We start from the raw sequence: 17,174 nt of genomic DNA, 5'->3' as shown, positions 1-17,174 counted from the left end.
TGGGATTCGAAACAATTAAAAACTTTCGGGTTGAAACTTTTTCCAAATACATCCACGGTGATGGGGTTATTGTATGTATCCTACCTATCGAAACACTTTTACAATTATACACATGGTTACATCGAAGATGACTCCAGGGGGAATCCCAACTGCAAACTTCAGATGAACAGCACAAGAATCATGCATCAAAATGCTGGAAAGCATGTTCAGTGTGCTGCATGTGAACAACTGCATTTTTGGTGTTAAGGCTTTGTCTATTTTCACCAAGGTCTGTCATTTAGTGAACGTGGCAATAATCCTTTCAGCGTTACTGTTCAATCATGAACAAATTTGTATCTTGAAACAGTATGGCATATTTAGCAAAATCTAGTTCACAAAAGTGAATACATTGTAGAAATAAAGATCTTTATTCAAAGAACGAGTACATACCTTTGTATGGAAACGAGATAACATCATAATCTGTGCACTGAATGGACGTAATTTCTACTATGACATAGTTTCTAAGTTTAACATGAATATCCAGGCAGTTTGGAGGAATATCTTTGCTGGCAAACATGATACATTATGTAGTTTGGCATTATAACAGGGAATACGAGATAGTCACTGAGCTGGGTTTGTTCAACACTGCTTCGCCAAACCTACAAACGGCGAACAGCTCAAAGTCTTCCTAATGCATGCTTCAGTCCAGACGGCTTTCAACGATTGTTGGGAAATACCGCTGTTCCATCATCTTAACACATCAGTTAAAGGGGGCGGATACAGCTTTTTGAGAAAGCGTAGGAGTACACACTTCATTCACACCCAAGTTTTAATGGTCATTTAATAAAAGTTCACGACGTGAGGGGTAATGTGTAGATCCGCCCTTGTGCTTACATAACATATATATGAAATTATTTTGACTGACATGAATCAATACTCCCGGGCACATTAAAAGGCTATGGTGTAACACAAAGGTTTTTTTCTCAGCTGGTCTCCCGTATTTCCAGTTAGTTCATGAAGCGCTCGAACTTTAGAAGGTAACGACTGTTTTAATGAAAGTTCAAGTCATTTCCGATAATTGCTTTCGAAATCGCTCTGTAGTCCAGGTCTGTATTTTTCCTTTCATGGTTAATATTATGAACACAAATGCGACTGTCATAGACGCCAAACTGAGTTCTTATACCTGAGTTCAGTTTGGTTACCCTACCTGCTTCCTTCAATTTCAGAATATTTCACAACATGCTCCACTGGTCCCCAGTACTGTGTTCTGTGTGTGAAGACCCTTGCTACCGGGTTTCGAGTCAACGTTTGGACAGTATTTGTAAAAGTAAAAGTCAAGAATTTTGCAATCGTATATTGTTTTATATGTCATGGTTAACATATGTTTCAAGTTTATTTTATATGATGAGAGTAGAATCTTCTGACATATTCATTTCTTGGCTGAGTTTGTTCAAATTTGAAATATTTGAAGGGAATAATAAGTCATATTTTCACATAAATATAACTTTGACTGAGGAGGAACTGAAACTCTCTCAGAATCTGATTTCGGCATACGTTTGCCAGTTTTAAAATCCTATTAGATAACAGTATTATATAAATACCAATGCAGTTAACCCGCTATTGGTCATCACCGATCAGCCATCGAACAGTTGCCAATGGCCGTCTTCGTCACCTTGCATTTACACAATACTGTGAAGCACGGGTTGGTATGGTAGAACGACCCAGTGTACCTCAAACGTCATAATTATGGAGCAAGGGCTGGTATGGTAGGTCGATCAAGTATACCACACATGTAATACCCATGGAACAAGGGTTGGTGTGGTAGAACGACCCAGTATACCTCAAATGCAATACCCATGGAGCAAGAATTGGTATGGTAGATCGACCCAGTATACCTCAAATGTAAGAACTATAGAGCAAGGGTCGGTTTGGTAGAACGACCCAGTATACCTCACATGTAATAACTGAGGGTTGGTATGTAATAATTATGGAGCAGTGGTTGGAATGCTAGACCAACAGAGTATATCTCGTTGACCCGATCTACCATGGCAATATATCATGTTTTCCTTCATTATTTTTCATAGTAATACATTTGCCCGAGCACTTCCACTTCTCTTGTAACCAGGGAAACTAATGTGGGTATCCATTTAAGGTGAAAACGAGATACCTCGGATAGTCTGCGGTCATCTGACACGTCCTTTGAAGCGGTGTGCATCCATCCGTTCCTCTGTTGTGATCACTCTCGCAAATCTCAAGGATATCATTTGCTATAGCATCCAGTACATTACCTATGTTATAGGAGTGCCGTCGTTTGTGTTGTTTGTGTGTAGACAAGAAACCACGAAACTGTTCATTCGTCACGCTATCTACATCGTCGACTGAAACAAGTAACATCAGTAGATCCAATCTAGCCAAGCTCATTCACATAAGCAGTGAGGTTACAGGATACCGGATATCAGGAAGGAAGGAAGGAAGGAAAGCATGAATTGGCATTCATGTCTGTGCGTGTATGTGTGTAGTGTTTTATATCGCTCAACAATACGTATATATTGAGTTATGAATTTTCATGTTGATATGGCTGCGTGATCTACAATCTCGATATTTGGACAGTGTTCCCCTCTTCCCTCCACGCCCCCTCCTCCTGCCCCCGTGAACACATTTCTGTACACCAGTCATCCAATATCATTGTAAAGTATATTGGCAGCGCACGTGCTTGCTGTACAGTCGGGCCAGGTAATCTGCAACAATTCATACTATGAGGTCTGGGAAATGTATTGAGAGAGCAGCGCACAAGCGCAGCAAGCGATAGCAGTGCTCATGAGGTGATGGACCCTTCGGTGTCCAAGCCACGCATTGATGAGATACTCAGGATATGACGCAACAACCTCTGCTGTGCGAGTCCTCATCACGTGGTGTGGAGCTGTATCTATTGTGGGGCGCGGCATGAATGTATTCCATGGGGTCCGGCGAGTTGACCTCGGGTTTGGGGAAGAGGTCAGTATAGCCTTGACCTTTGGTGATGGAACTGGAACAAAGAAAGTAATGACTGTTAAACGACGAACTCAGAAATACTCCACCAACATGACGGTGGTCCCCAAATGGAATTGTTCCAGGTTCTCATAACCTACTGGAAAAAGAAAGTCTTTCTTTCAAGTTCATCTCAACACAAATAACTGTGTTCTATTCTCAATTATTTATTTTCAAAATATATTTCATTAGCAATATTATGTCTGTGACACGACCTGTGCTTAGTACTCAAGTACAAACTTCTTCATGGATCAACTTAATGGATTAATACAGCACATGACTATACGAATCATTTCTTTAACAAAAACAACGGAAAACAACATCGCTTAATACATTTTTGTTTTGGTGTATTTTTAAATCTTGTCTTTGTCGTCCAGTCAAAAGGTTTATTGTACAAAAGGCCTCCGGTCCATGTACAAGAGGGTATGTATATAACATAAAGTTACACACATGGAGTAACACGTTCTTTAAGCAATTCATTCCTTTTAACTAATGCATGTTTAATATGTAGTGAAAGGTTTGAGATTCGTTCTTAGCAGTTTAAACGTATACGAAAGCTTGCGATGGCGGCATCTTTATCTTTAATATATTTCTTTCGAGGGTCACTGTAAAATATTGCATAACCGACAAATTCGTTTCGATTTTGCAATGGACACATTTTGCCCTTATTTTCAACAAGGTCTAATAAATCTAATCGATATTTAATAAAATGGTTCCTTAAAAAGTTTCCGTCGTGAGTATTGATAAATAAATCTATGGTTGGAGTAAAGTCTTGAAAGTTCTGTAGTAAGCATAACGTGAGCTATCTTCTAAAGTTGAATGCCATTCCTGGTAAAACATATTTGCAGACTGCGTTCTAAATTCCTTAAAACACTTCCAACTGACTGACAAAACCATATGAAACCATAACCATGGGAAAATAAAAGATTCCTTACATGCGTTACCCATGTAATTTTCTCCATGTTATCTAAATGTAAAAGCATATTGTATGCTATTTTAGGAAGACGCTGTTTGAACCAGTATTTTAAACATCTAATTTTGGAATTAATATATAAGGGGTATCTACCACATTCACTATATACCATACAATCTGGTGTAGAAGACCCAACACTAAGCAAATTTTTACATGCTAATAAATGGACCTTCTCCAAACATTCATACCGCTGGAATCCCCATATTTCTGAGCCGTATAATATAATTGGTTGTATCTGGGTATCAAAGAGTTTAAAGAATATTTTAGGTGGCATGGGTCCAACTTAATGAACAATTGAAATTAAACTCATTAGGGCTTTCTTTGCACGCAATGGCAAATCCACGGTACAGTTGTTCAAGTTCATAATATGTGAAAACTAGATTCCTAACTATGAATAATGATCCACTACATTGACCAACTGACCATTAAATACCCATATTTCTTTCAACGCTATTGGACCACCATTCCTAAAGATCACAATTTAGTTTTATCTAGATTCACAGATAATTTTCATTCATTTGTGTATGTTTTTAGAATAATTATTTGCCTTTTGAGACCAGCCACTGTATCTGACACTAAAAATGACATCGTCTGCAAACAGTAACATCAAAACTTCTATTAGATCTGGAAACATTTGGATGCCATGTTTACCTTTTGAAGCTATTTCAAGATATAATTCATTAATGAAAACTGAAAATAAGATAGGACTCAGAATACAGTCTTGTCTTAAACCCAAAGGGTAACCACAGAGATCTGTCACACCTTCCCTGCAACGAACACATGATCTTTGGCTTTGTCCATCTCTCAACTCAAATCATAATGGAACAATATAAAATACTTGAGTGTCATGAGGCTGCAGATCATCCACCAGTCTTCAAAGAACTCATTTATTATACATATACTTAAATAGCTTTTCAGTTCCACACAAACTCGGCATGCTTTCTTTTGCTTTTGCTATAGATACATCGATAACCCACAGTGTAGCCTGGGACTCTGCAGTAACCATCGTGGGCTAGCCTGGGCTGGACTGATAGAAAAACTCAAGATATGCACTAAGATATTTTACTGAAGACTGCATGTAAAGGAAATTGGTTCACTCAGAACCGAAAATGAATATGCAGACAAAGAGATTCACGACTACTGTGTCCCTACCTGGAACTCTGCTCCCGGCCTTCCATCCCTAATGGCTTCAGGACTCCGTTAGACGTCCCAGCCGTTGATACTACCTGGTAATCCACAGTGGCGTCCGAATAAGACGGAGGGGCATTGATATAGGGAGCGCTTGGTTCGTTCAGCATCCCCTCAAATCCGACTTGTGCCGCACCCTGTCCACGTTGTGGCGTCTGTGGCCAGACACCCACGGAAGACCCAAGAGACTGAGGGGTAGAGTTTTCGGATCCCGGAGCAGACGATACCATTACTCGGGCACCACCGGGAGTTCCCAGAATTCCATAGTAGTTCCCTACCTGAAATGTCGATGGCGTATTCATCACAATGTTTGCTGAATTCAGTGGCGCGTTCAGTTGATTTAGAAGCAATAGCTCTGCCGGTGAAAGGTTAGATCGGCGGCGACCAGTATTATGGCCATGACTAAAGAGGCTGGTGTGGCCAAAATGATTGCCATGAACAATGTGGCTCCGATGGCCAGAAAGGCCGCCATGAACAAAATGACTGCGGTGACCAAAATGGCCGCCATGGCCAAAATGCCTCCCATGACCAAGTCCATGTCTTCGTCCGTGTCTCGGCATTTTTGATTAAGTCCTGCTTCTGATCATTAATCTCCGTTAGCAAAACGAGTAAATATCAATGTAAGGTTCACTATGATTATGAAGTTTCTGCAAATCATACAACATACCAGAGAGTTTCAGTTGAACGCAATAATAAGCTCATACATTCACTGAGCGTCAGCGTCATTTCGTTTTCCAGTTTATAAACAATCACATCTTCACGGTTCCCGACGTTAAACCGACCCAAGACGAAAGTGTCTGCATACTGCAAACCCCGACTCGTCAGTCTCAAGTGTTCAGCTAATCGGTCGAGTTACGCAATTCGCTCTACATTTCGAAATCAAAACCAGTGTCTGACGGTGAGGAGTATTTCACAACCACAGCCGTGTTGTATTGTGCAGTTACCAGGCCATCGTTTACCCAAACGCAGGCGTGCCTCAGGTCGTGGTCTTATCAATTTCCAGTAAGCAAACATTATCCTGCTTGTGTAAATCACGTACTACGTGCATACAGTAGAAGGTAGTTCAACCGAGAGGTTGTTTTTTAATAGGTCCGGGATCCGCCCCACAAACCGGTCGTAAGTCTATGTTGAAGTATGGGAGTTACGATCACCTTAACTTTTCGATCGCTTTGTGGGACGACACAATGTTTGAATGAATGAGTTTAGTTTTAGGCCGCACTCAGCAATATTCCAGTTATGTGTCTGTAAATAAGCGAGTTCGAGTCCTGACAATCCAGTGATTGTCATCCTGGGCTCTTGGGAACCGATAACATGTGTCAGCGAAGTCAGCGAGCCTGACCACTTGATCCCACGTGTACATGAACCACAAATAAATACACGGAGGGGCGAGTCGATAACGGAACAGGATTGGTTTCTCCTCATTCTCATGGCATAAAACGTTTTCAAAACATGTGACACAGGCACGGACTATTTAGACTACCAAAACAACCAAGATTCGAGACACAGAAGACAAAGTCATCAACACTTACCGCAATGGCAAAATACTCTTCATGAATATGTCTACTAATTGTGTTTGTTACAGTGTGTTAATGTGTTGTGCATATGGCAGAGTAGAAGGAGAGTTTCGTAAACTTGTAAAGTTCTGCTCCGCAAAAAAAAGAGCAGAACCACCAAGTTCAGTCAAAGTCAAGCCTTTTCGTCACGGATAACACAAGAAATAAAGCCCTCTAAAGGCATATCTAGGGATCATGGTGGACATGGAAAACGTGTACCAAGTTTGATAAAAGGAATTGCGTGATCTGCTCTGAACAAGATAACATCTTCAAAGCCACAACCTAAGCCATGTGTCCATGGAAACCGCTACAAATATAATTCATATCTGGGCCTAACCCCGCCCCCCCTCCCCCAAACACATCTAGGGATCATGCTTGACATGTGTACCAAGTTTGATAGTTTGATGACGCCAGAATGGACAGTTTAGGAGATCTGCTCCGGGAAAGGTAACATCCTTATAGGCACAGCCTCAGCCATGTTTTCGTGGATACCGGCAAAATCAATTTTATATCGGGCTTTAATCCTCAAGAGGCACATGTAGGGATGGATCATGCTTGACATGTGTACCAAGTTTGATGAAGTTAACATTTATAATTTGTAAGATCTGCGTCGGACAAGATGACACCCTCATCACCCGTCATAGCCACAGCCAAAGTCATGTTTCAATGGAAACCGCAAAAATAAAATTCATGTCTGACTCTAATCCCCAAAAGACACATCTACAGACCATGCTTGTTATGTGTACCAAATTTGGTTAATTATCACAAATAGTTTAGGAGATGTGCTTCGGACAAAGTATCGCGTACGTACGGACGGACGGAGCTTGTTTCTATGTTGTCGAGGCCCAGTGTCTGAAAAGCTTCCATTAATTTTATTTTTGAAGGAGAATCAATTTAGCAAAGCCATATTTCACATATATTGGTAATCCGGTTTACGAGATATTAGTTATCACAGAACTTAAGGAAATAACACATGACACATGTCATTGTATAGAAATCGTTGATGGATGCTCATGCTGTTGATCACAGTGATTATTTACACAACACGGATGAGTAGGCCAAAGATGTTCGTCCGAACTTATTCACTTACTTACACAATTGAACAAATTCGTAATCAACAAAGCTGTTGTTTTGGGTTTGGTTCATTGAATTGATTAACAGATAAGTTAAGTAAGTGTTACAGACTCGTACGAGTCATACCCGGACACTATCATGTCTGCGTCTATGGACCACAATTACTAGCTAGAAAATAATTTCTGACAGATGTTTAATCAGTTGACCTAAACATACATATTTGTTCGTAAACAGTCAACAGGGTGTGACCGCCGCCACATAGCTGGAATATTGCCGAGTGCAGCGTAAACTTAAACTCACTCCGTAAACTTAAACTCACTCACTCACCCACTCACTCAACCGAGTGTGTCACCCAGCTGAGCAATGTGTACTTCTTGCAAGGTGACCAACTGAGCATGCGCAAGCAAGCACTCGCGTGAAACAAAACGAGCGTGTCCCATGGGGGAACTTTCTTACAGCACATGAATGGTGGGGGGGCTAGTCCAAGGCACGCAACTCTTCACATCGAATTGCAAAAGCTGAGACGAGTGTCAATAGAACGTCTGTACCAGCTGAGACACAAGCTTGACTTAAAATGATGTTGGTACCCCTAAAACGCAATCCATTCTTTACGTTCTGAACTCCAGTGCCTTGCCCGACAGTAAACAGAGCCACACCGTATATCACAGTAAATGTAGGTGTAAAGGCCGAATCTTTCAGATCTTTCTTCACCTGTCAAGATTATTGTATTCACTAACCGACTATTCTCTGAATAATTTATATTAGTAAAATATAATTAGTAAAACGTCTTTTATACAGACTTTCCCATATTTCAGGAATTACATGGCTAAAACATATATAAAATAGGCATCTATCGGTGGAACCACGTCTTCCAGGGTAGGTAATGACCTGGTAACCCGACATTGTATTGAATTTATCAATTTGTAAAATACATTAGATCATAGCCAAACCAGTCAGACATTTACATTCAAAGGTTATTTTTCTTCTTTGAGTGGCATTTACAATACCTTTTATGGATAGACAACTTCTTTATTGCAATGAATGCGATTCATACATGTTAATAACTTGCTTGATGGCGGTGTAAGCGTGAACAAGGAAACGTCGCATCATGAAACTATCAGTATAGGAGAAAACATGCCTCCGAGGTTTTGGCAGACAATGTAAAACCGGAGGTTTTCTACCAAAACCGAGAAGTGTTTTCTTTATCATATATACCGTCAATGATGGGTAAGTACAATGTAGATGATCATTTAATGAAGCTACATAACAATAACTGAAGCGCGTGTAAAATCAATGTAATGACAGTAACTATAAGTAGATAATTTAATCCCTCCACCTTCGTCGGCCCGGTGAAGGTGTGGTAGAGCGTCTGCCTGCTGATGAGAAAACTGCGGTTCCTATCTCGCTTCGGAACACTTTTGTATTGTGACTTTACTCTTGAGCGATATTTTTCAATTGATTTCAAACACTCGTGGATCATTTGATTGTTGATGTTCATATAAAGTTAAAAATACTAAAACCCTGGAAGGCGGTCTAACTAACGAAAAGTGAAACCTGATTAGCGGTCTTACTCCAAAACAAAAACCTCAAATGCGGTTATTCTGGGAAAACAAAGAGATGACCTATAATGTGTAGTGAGAGGCACACTTTAGGTTTATATGCATGAAAAGCATGTGCATTTCCAGACAATCATATTGTCCCAACCTGGTTGAGAATGCTAAAAACGTAATTCTGTCACCAAGTAACCTTAAATAACACGTGTCTCTGTTACTGGGGGTTACCCAAAGCCTCATCCCCAAAATGGATGCAGTGTGCTTCACCAGGCAGTTAGTATAGTGAGTGAGTGAGTTTAGTTTTACGCCGCACTCAGCAATATTCCAGCTATATGGCGGCGGTCTGTAAATAATCGAGTCTGGACCAGACAATCCAGTGATCAACAACATGAGCATCGATCTGCGCAATTGGGAACCGATGACACGCGTCAACCAAGTCAGCGAGCCTGACCACCCGATCCCGTTAGTCGCCTCTTACGACAAGCTGAGCCGCCTTTTATGGCAAGCATGGGTTGCTGAAGGCCTATTCTACCCCGGGACCTTCACGGGTCCAGTTAGTATATCTACCCCGTGCCTTACTCGACACAAAACAGGAATGCCTCACCCGAGAATAAACAGACATACCCCGTGCCTCACCCGACAGTAAACAGGATTACCCCGTGCCTCAACTGACAGTAAAGAGGAACACACCGTGCATCATCCATGAGTACACAGGAATACCCCGCGCCTCACCCGGGAGTAAACAGGAATCTCCCGTGCCTTAGCCGCCAGTAAACAGGAGCACTTCTTACCTCACACGACAGTAAGCAAGAATACTGTGCCTCACCCGTAAGTAGGAGTACGTCCTGCCTTAACCGAGAGTAAACATGAATACCCAGTTCGTCCCCCGAGAGTAAACAGGAATACCCCGCCCCTCACCCGAGGGTAAACGGGTCCCTCACCCGACAGTAAGCAGGAATGCCCCGTGCCTCAACACAGAGTGAACAGGAATACCCTGTCTCTCATACGACAGTAAACAGGAATGCCCCGTGCCTCAACAAGAGGAAAGGTGGTGCATGTCATAACCTGACGTTACAAATATATCATGACACTTCAACTACCGTAAAGCACATACACAGATACCAATTTTTTAAGGTATTTAGTTAGACACTATTGGATACACTGTGTTTTGAAAGAGTGTACGAGACCGTAAGACTTGTAAATCCTTATTTCCTGAGGCGCCGTACACCCGTACACCGTTTGACAATTTTTTTACCCTCAAGATCTTTCAAATAAGCTCATCTTTAAACAACAACGTTCAGCATTCTCCAGAATAAGACGCAAAACGTGACACAATACTTCGTGAACGGTCAGAAAGGGAGATAACTCAGGATGGCTTAGTTTATGACAAAAAATGATCGCATTTGAGGTTTGTTAAATCACAACTAAAATACAGAAACATTCTATTTCTTTCGATATATAAATTAGACCATGATGTAAAATACATTGAATTACTGACATAGTCGTGACAGAGCAGCATGAAGAATTGAAAAATGCAAATTGCCCCAATAGCATACATAATCATGATAACTAAACTGAACATGAAATCTGAATACCCTGGCCCTGTTCAGATTCTCCGTACATAGATCTTTCCTAAATAAGTACTCATTTATTGTCTTGTTACAGACCTCTGGAAGTGAATGTTTACCAACAATAAAAACAATAAACGTTTCAGCTCTTTAACATTGTGTAGTCGCAATGATTGAATGATCAGAAAACAAACAAATGAGTGAGTGATTTTAGTATTAGCCAGGTAATGGGGATTGAACTGAGGAGGGAGGGGCTGAAAAATGAGGGAACTGTAATCTGTTAGTAAAACTTTTCACAACTGCCCTAAAATTACTGTAGACATTACTGTGATGCAGCTGACTCAGAGGCTGTTTAATTCAGTCCCTATAGCTGCAGCTATGTTAAACTGTATGGTGTGTATATAAAACCATGGTGGGCATCACTATGACATTAAGTTATGTATATTGTCTCAACCGATTGCTTCGCAATGGTGTCATAACAACACAACATTAATGATCGCTGCATGCAACCTGTTTCTGATCATAACAACATGCCAAGTTTCTGCTTGAAACCATTAGTTAAAACAAATACATGCCATCCTGGCCATATGCATCAAGGTTTCTGCCTGAAACCGTTAGTTCCAAAACAATATGCCATCCTGGCAATGTGCTTCCAGGTCCTGCCTGAAACCATTAGTTCATAAGTATATGCCATCCTGGCCACATGCCGCCACTGTCCTGTGGCAATGAACGTTCACCACTGTCCTTGTAATCATTCCATATCAGGTAACTCCATGCCTCAAGCATCTTACCAACATGGATTTTCAAGGAACCATCAGCATAATTATCCTGCAAATGGTATGTGTAGACTGCACAGTCATGTTCATACTTGATGTTATACCAGGTTGGATGCCAAGGAACAGTATTGATGACATAGCCAATATAATCAGTGTAGGTGTCACATTCATCACTGTCTTTGAAAGTGTGCTTAACAGTCTTGCCTACTAACAAGGGATGTCCAGCTACATGTCTCTCAGCAATGTTTGGCGACATAAGTGAAGCACGCACAAGTTCCCCAAGGTTCTTCTCAAGATCAAGTATTGTCAATGGTACATTATTTCTTCGGGTGATGTTGACGATAGCTCTATCATGATGTTTCTGGTTCAGGACATTTTTTCTGAAGTTCAGGTGAGCACAAAGGGCTTTCCTGCATTCTTGTTTTGTCTGGGACGCCATAAGGTCACGTACGTTTACACGGATTTCCTCCTCGGACTGCCAGAGACCATAATAGATAATGTCACTAGTCAGTTTCTCCTTTTCGGGAAGTTCCTTTTGGTTTTTTTGCTCAGTAGTTGCAATTTCTTCTCTTTCTGAGCTTTTTTCTTGATTCCATGATGTCCTCACAGCGAAGCTTGAACTCCTTTTTGATCTCCCTTATCAGTGTGTGACACTTCTTTGACAACTCATTGCGCTCATGGTTTGGCTTGCTGTCAATCCATTGAAATGTTTTATTTTTGAAAAACATGATGTATGCCTCATTGCAGAGAGTAGTTGCATTTGGCCGCACAGTGAGTAGGTGATCGAGTAATCCAAATATACTTTCGGGAAACTTGTGCTTGAGAGTGAGAGTTCTCATCACTGCATTGACTTTCTCATGGTCACCTCCTGGTAAATGATCCTTCACAGCCTTCTCAATACATGTTATCCATGATGAGAACAGGAACTGTAACATCCGCTGACAAATGGTATGAACATCAGACTCCGCTAGTAGATATTCAAGGACTCGGTCATGTTTCACGTGATCTGGAAAAGGTACTTGCTTCCCAGCTAGGAATGCCGAGCTATCAATTGATGCCTCTCTGAGAAATGTTAGAAGACGAAAATAATGCTGATTTATGTCGAGAAGATGTCCCTTGTCTTCAATCACTCTCCACAATTGGGATGTCACCTGCTTCTCTATCAGACCTAAAACCTTTGTGCCCGCACGGAATGCTGGAACTTTGGAGTCAGCATGAACTGCTGTCAAGAGTGTGTTAGATTCACCATGAACATCTCCTATGAATTCTGTAATATCTTTGGAGTAGTAGTAGTAGTAGACTAGGCCTCCATCAACAAACTATTCCCACGAAAGAGGGCAAATCGGAGGATCTCATCCCTTTGATCGTCAATATAGTCTGCAAATGCCCTGTAAGCTCCATTTTTCTCGTCCCCTCCTCTTGTGAATGCTTTGCATGCCGTCCTCACACGGAACTGTTCCAGCTTCAGACTTCTTTGTATGTAAACATTGTGGTTTCAGGCAAAGTAGCAAAGTCCAAACTGGACTCAAATTTCTTCAGGGTAGTGTTGGTCAGCTCTGCTAAATTTACAAGTAGGTGTAGTCCACAAAAGAAATTGTACATTTTGGCACAAGCACCCTTCTGATCCACAGTCAAGTCCTGCCAGCTAGCTGTGACTTCAGGAAGTATTTCAGATATGTACTGAGTCAACAAATCATTAAAGTGCTTCTCTGTTGCAGCTTGATCAGACATTGTGCATCTGATCTTTGAGAGAATTTGATGTCCAGTGGGTTGATGGTCAGCTTCTGATTCCTTTGCTGATTCCAAGCTCCTATCGATATCCGACAGCACCATTTTGAAGGTATCTAGTGCTGTTTTTTTCTTGACTTGTTTGCCATATTTCTGTGTCCCAGAACCCACATATTTCCTTCTTCATCACTGACATGATATCCACCAAACGTGTCTCCACGCTTTGCAGTTTCATCAGTGTATAGAGTCATCGTTTCTGCTGCTGGCAATACTTCAGCTGCCTGCATTTGTGACAATTCCTCACAGTAGACTCTTTTGGCAATCGATCAATGTTTGTTTTTCCGCGTAACGATGCCACAGATTTAATAACTCCACCCACGTTATCAAATGCCACCTTATAATCAAGTAACTTATATACACAGAGTTCTGTTTCAGGTTTGAACATTCTGGTGTCTGTATCATACAGTTTAAGATGATCACTTTGCAGATCTCCAACAGACTGCTCAAGATATCGACAATTTGATTCCAACTCTTCATTCCTCTTCAATAAGTATGATATTTGGTCAGATTTTTGCCTCATTTCAAGTTCCAAAGTTGTCCTCTCCATCTTCAAAGTTACAATCTGTGACTCAAGACTAGCATTTGTGGTTTCAATACAAGATATATGTCTGCTTAGTTGAGCTACCTCTGCTCCCAAATTGGACTGAGAAAACTTTAGTGAACTTGTTTCCTTTGCCTTGTCAACTTGACATTTAATCAGTTCTTTTTCAAGTTTTTTTGTACACCTGTTGACTTTCTCCTTCAGTTCTGATACTTTCTACCCCTTTGCTTCACGGCTCTCTATGAGCTGGAAGACTTTGCGTTTCAGATGTTTTCGTTCACCTTTCAACTGATGAAGTTCTTGCTTCTGTATTTCAGTGCTAGTTTGTAGTTCAGTTATCACTGTCTGATGCTGTTTTCTGCATCATTCATAGGGCAGTTCAAATGTGGTGTTCAACAGTATCTATAGATACTTACCACGTTTCATCTTTCTCTGTCAAGTTTACTAACTCTTGCTGATAAGTGATCTTTGTAGCTACTGTGAATGTGCAAAAATCTACACACTACTTCAGGTGTTATATCTGGGTTTTCAGTTCTCAGAGTACAAATCCAGTACAAGCCCATTAGTAATACACTTCCCCCTTGGAAGGACAGTTTTGGGAACATCAGTGGGTATGATGCCAAACTCATGAGCAAAGGCATATTTATAACCCATCATGAAATGTCACAATACAGTCACAGGAGCATTAGTATAAAACAGATGAACCACACAATCTAAAAATACAACAGCCAGTCAGCGTCTGTGTTTTGTTGCATGTCTAGGGCAAACCAAGCCAATTCTTTCAGAACTCTCATGTGGTAGTGGTCATTAATAAAAGTGAACTTATTTGCAATTGCCATCTTCAAATACATGTACATTCGGATTTCATGTTGCGGACAAACACTTTGAATATATGATACGACACACTCCCACATTCCTCCAAGTCCTGAATGATTATCTTTTCTGCTTCATTTATAACAGTTGGTTGAACACGTTCCATGAAATCATATAACTTCTGTGCATGGACAACATTGTGTATTTCTGTAACAGGCATGTCTCTAAACATGGATTTTAGATTTCCCAAAAGAAATTTTCCTTGTCGAGCCATTCTGCAGAGTTCAATTGCATTTTCATATCATGACAAAGATTTAGAGATTTATACAATGTCACTGTCGAGATGCATTTTCAGTATAATCTGAATGAATATAGGTGAGTCGAAATACCTCAAATTAGTTCAAACTCCTCTGCATTGATTTCTGCATATCTGCTGGTTGACGTTTCACGGACGACTACCTGCGAAATATAAAGCTTTGCTCTATAACACATTACAATTAACATGTACATGTATCTAAGATAAACATGTCGGCCATCTTGGCCACGATGGCTGCGTGCTCAACTTTTGTTTATTGTGTTACAGCGTCTCTCTCACACGTCACATGTGGTCCTGGGGCCCCTTTCACAAAACTCTCGTAAGCCTAAGGTCTCGTAACTTTTCTCGTAGCATTCCTACTTCCTATGTTACAGTATAGGAGGTACGAATGCTACGAGAAAAGTTACGAGATCTCAGGCTTACGAGAGCTTTGTGAAACGGGGCCCTGGACCGTTTTACTCGTTTGTCTATACATTCAAGTTGCGTTTGCCATCAAATGTATATGAAGACAAAGATTACATTTAAGCATGTACGTTTATGAGGGTCTACTCACCTTGGTGTCTCTCTGTCCAAATGCAAAAACGCGGCAAATTATCAACTGCAACTGGTTTCAGTGGGCACCAAACCGGAATTGAAGGCGTTTTCTACCTTCACGTGTTGAAGAATGCTTTTTACCATAGCGTTATAATTGTGAATGAACACGTAACAGTGAACCCATTCTGCAAACCAAAACCCGTTTCTATGTAAGCATACCACCAGGCGGCGTGATTGTATTTCCGGTGCGGTCTCTACTACCTGCCGGAGAGTGTTTGGATTATATTCAGATCCATCGCTTTTGCGCACCTCGCATACAAAACGACACAGAGTAATTAAGTTCATCGTGGTTCAGATCATCGAGTTTGTTAGCTATTAAACGATGTCAGGATGTTTCCCCTCGTAAAATTCTCTGATTACGTGAATATCTCCAAGTTTCAAATAGACCACAGGCCCAACGTAAATTCTGCTTGGTATTTTGAGGCACACTTGCCTCGAGTAATCCTGCAATTTCAGAATCCAACAACGGTACAGAAAATCTTTCATGATCACTATGCTTCCCACTACGGAGCGCCGCCAAATACATCCTCACTCACGTGGACTTCCTATACGTCACTAACAGCGCTGTAATGTTGCTGAAGAAGATCCTTTTCCTCCTCAGTTTCCAGTGCTGTACATAGAATTTCATCTTCATCACTTACTGTCAAAAACACTGTGAAGCTGGAATCAACGTATCGTCGATGTCGGTCCCACCCATACCTGCTGCGTAATGAAGAGACGTGCGCGGAGTCCATGTGTTTATAAGGTGAGATTTCTGAAAAGCACGAGTTTTGAGTCCTCGGTTCATTAATAATTAACCATCCTTGATGAGGGCCCGGAATGAAATCCTATATAACCCTGAAGCTGATTAATCAAAGAGCATCAGGCCGCTTTCACAAGACGACCTTCGGTAACTGGCCAAGACATATTAGCGTTGATTTAACGATAGCGACTGTGCGGGCCTTCAGGTAGAATACAGAATATAACACATATTAGCACGTGCCGTTCATGACATAAGTCGACCGTACCACAAACTTGCTAGCGCTCAAAATAAAACTATAGTGTATTCATTAAATTACAGACGCGTACCAAATAAACATCATTCTTTTATTTTGTTAAAAGCAATACTTGTATGCATGCTCTAAGTAGGTTAGAAGACTCGGACACGTTCTGCAACCGTGGATTAAGGCGGTTCGAGCCCTCTAACCGCCTTATTCCACGGCTGCAGAACGCATCCTCGCCGTCTAGCCTATACCTGTAAAGTATTTAACCTGACACTATACGGTATTTAACCAAACACTGTAATGTATTCAAACATACACTGTAAGATATTTAACCTGATACGGTAAGGCATTTAACTCGACTGTAAGGTATTTAACTCGACATAATAAGTTATTTAACCAGACACTGTAAGTTTTTGCACATGGGAGCCAATCCCTGCTCTTTCATTCA

General features: G+C 41.0%; 1 protein-coding gene across 1 annotated transcript; it reads right to left on the bottom strand.

Annotated features, from left to right (window-relative positions):
• Positions 1-391: 391 nt before the first annotated feature.
• Positions 392-16,468, bottom strand: LOC137296378 (uncharacterized). Its single transcript, XM_067828162.1, has 3 exons — positions 16,385-16,468; positions 5,132-5,445; positions 392-3,004 (listed from the first exon to the last, which is right to left on the bottom strand). The coding sequence occupies exons 2-3, from the start codon at positions 5,395-5,397 to the stop codon at positions 2,845-2,847; spliced, it is 426 nt and encodes a 141-aa protein (XP_067684263.1). The 5' UTR covers positions 5,398-5,445; positions 16,385-16,468; the 3' UTR covers positions 392-2,844.
• Positions 16,469-17,174: the final 706 nt, after the last annotated feature.

Source organism: Haliotis asinina, chromosome 9 (genome assembly GCF_037392515.1).
Source record: "Haliotis asinina isolate JCU_RB_2024 chromosome 9, JCU_Hal_asi_v2, whole genome shotgun sequence".
Classification (NCBI taxonomy): Eukaryota; Metazoa; Mollusca; class Gastropoda; order Lepetellida; family Haliotidae; genus Haliotis; species Haliotis asinina.
This window is presented reverse-complemented; position numbering and strand designations above follow the sequence as displayed.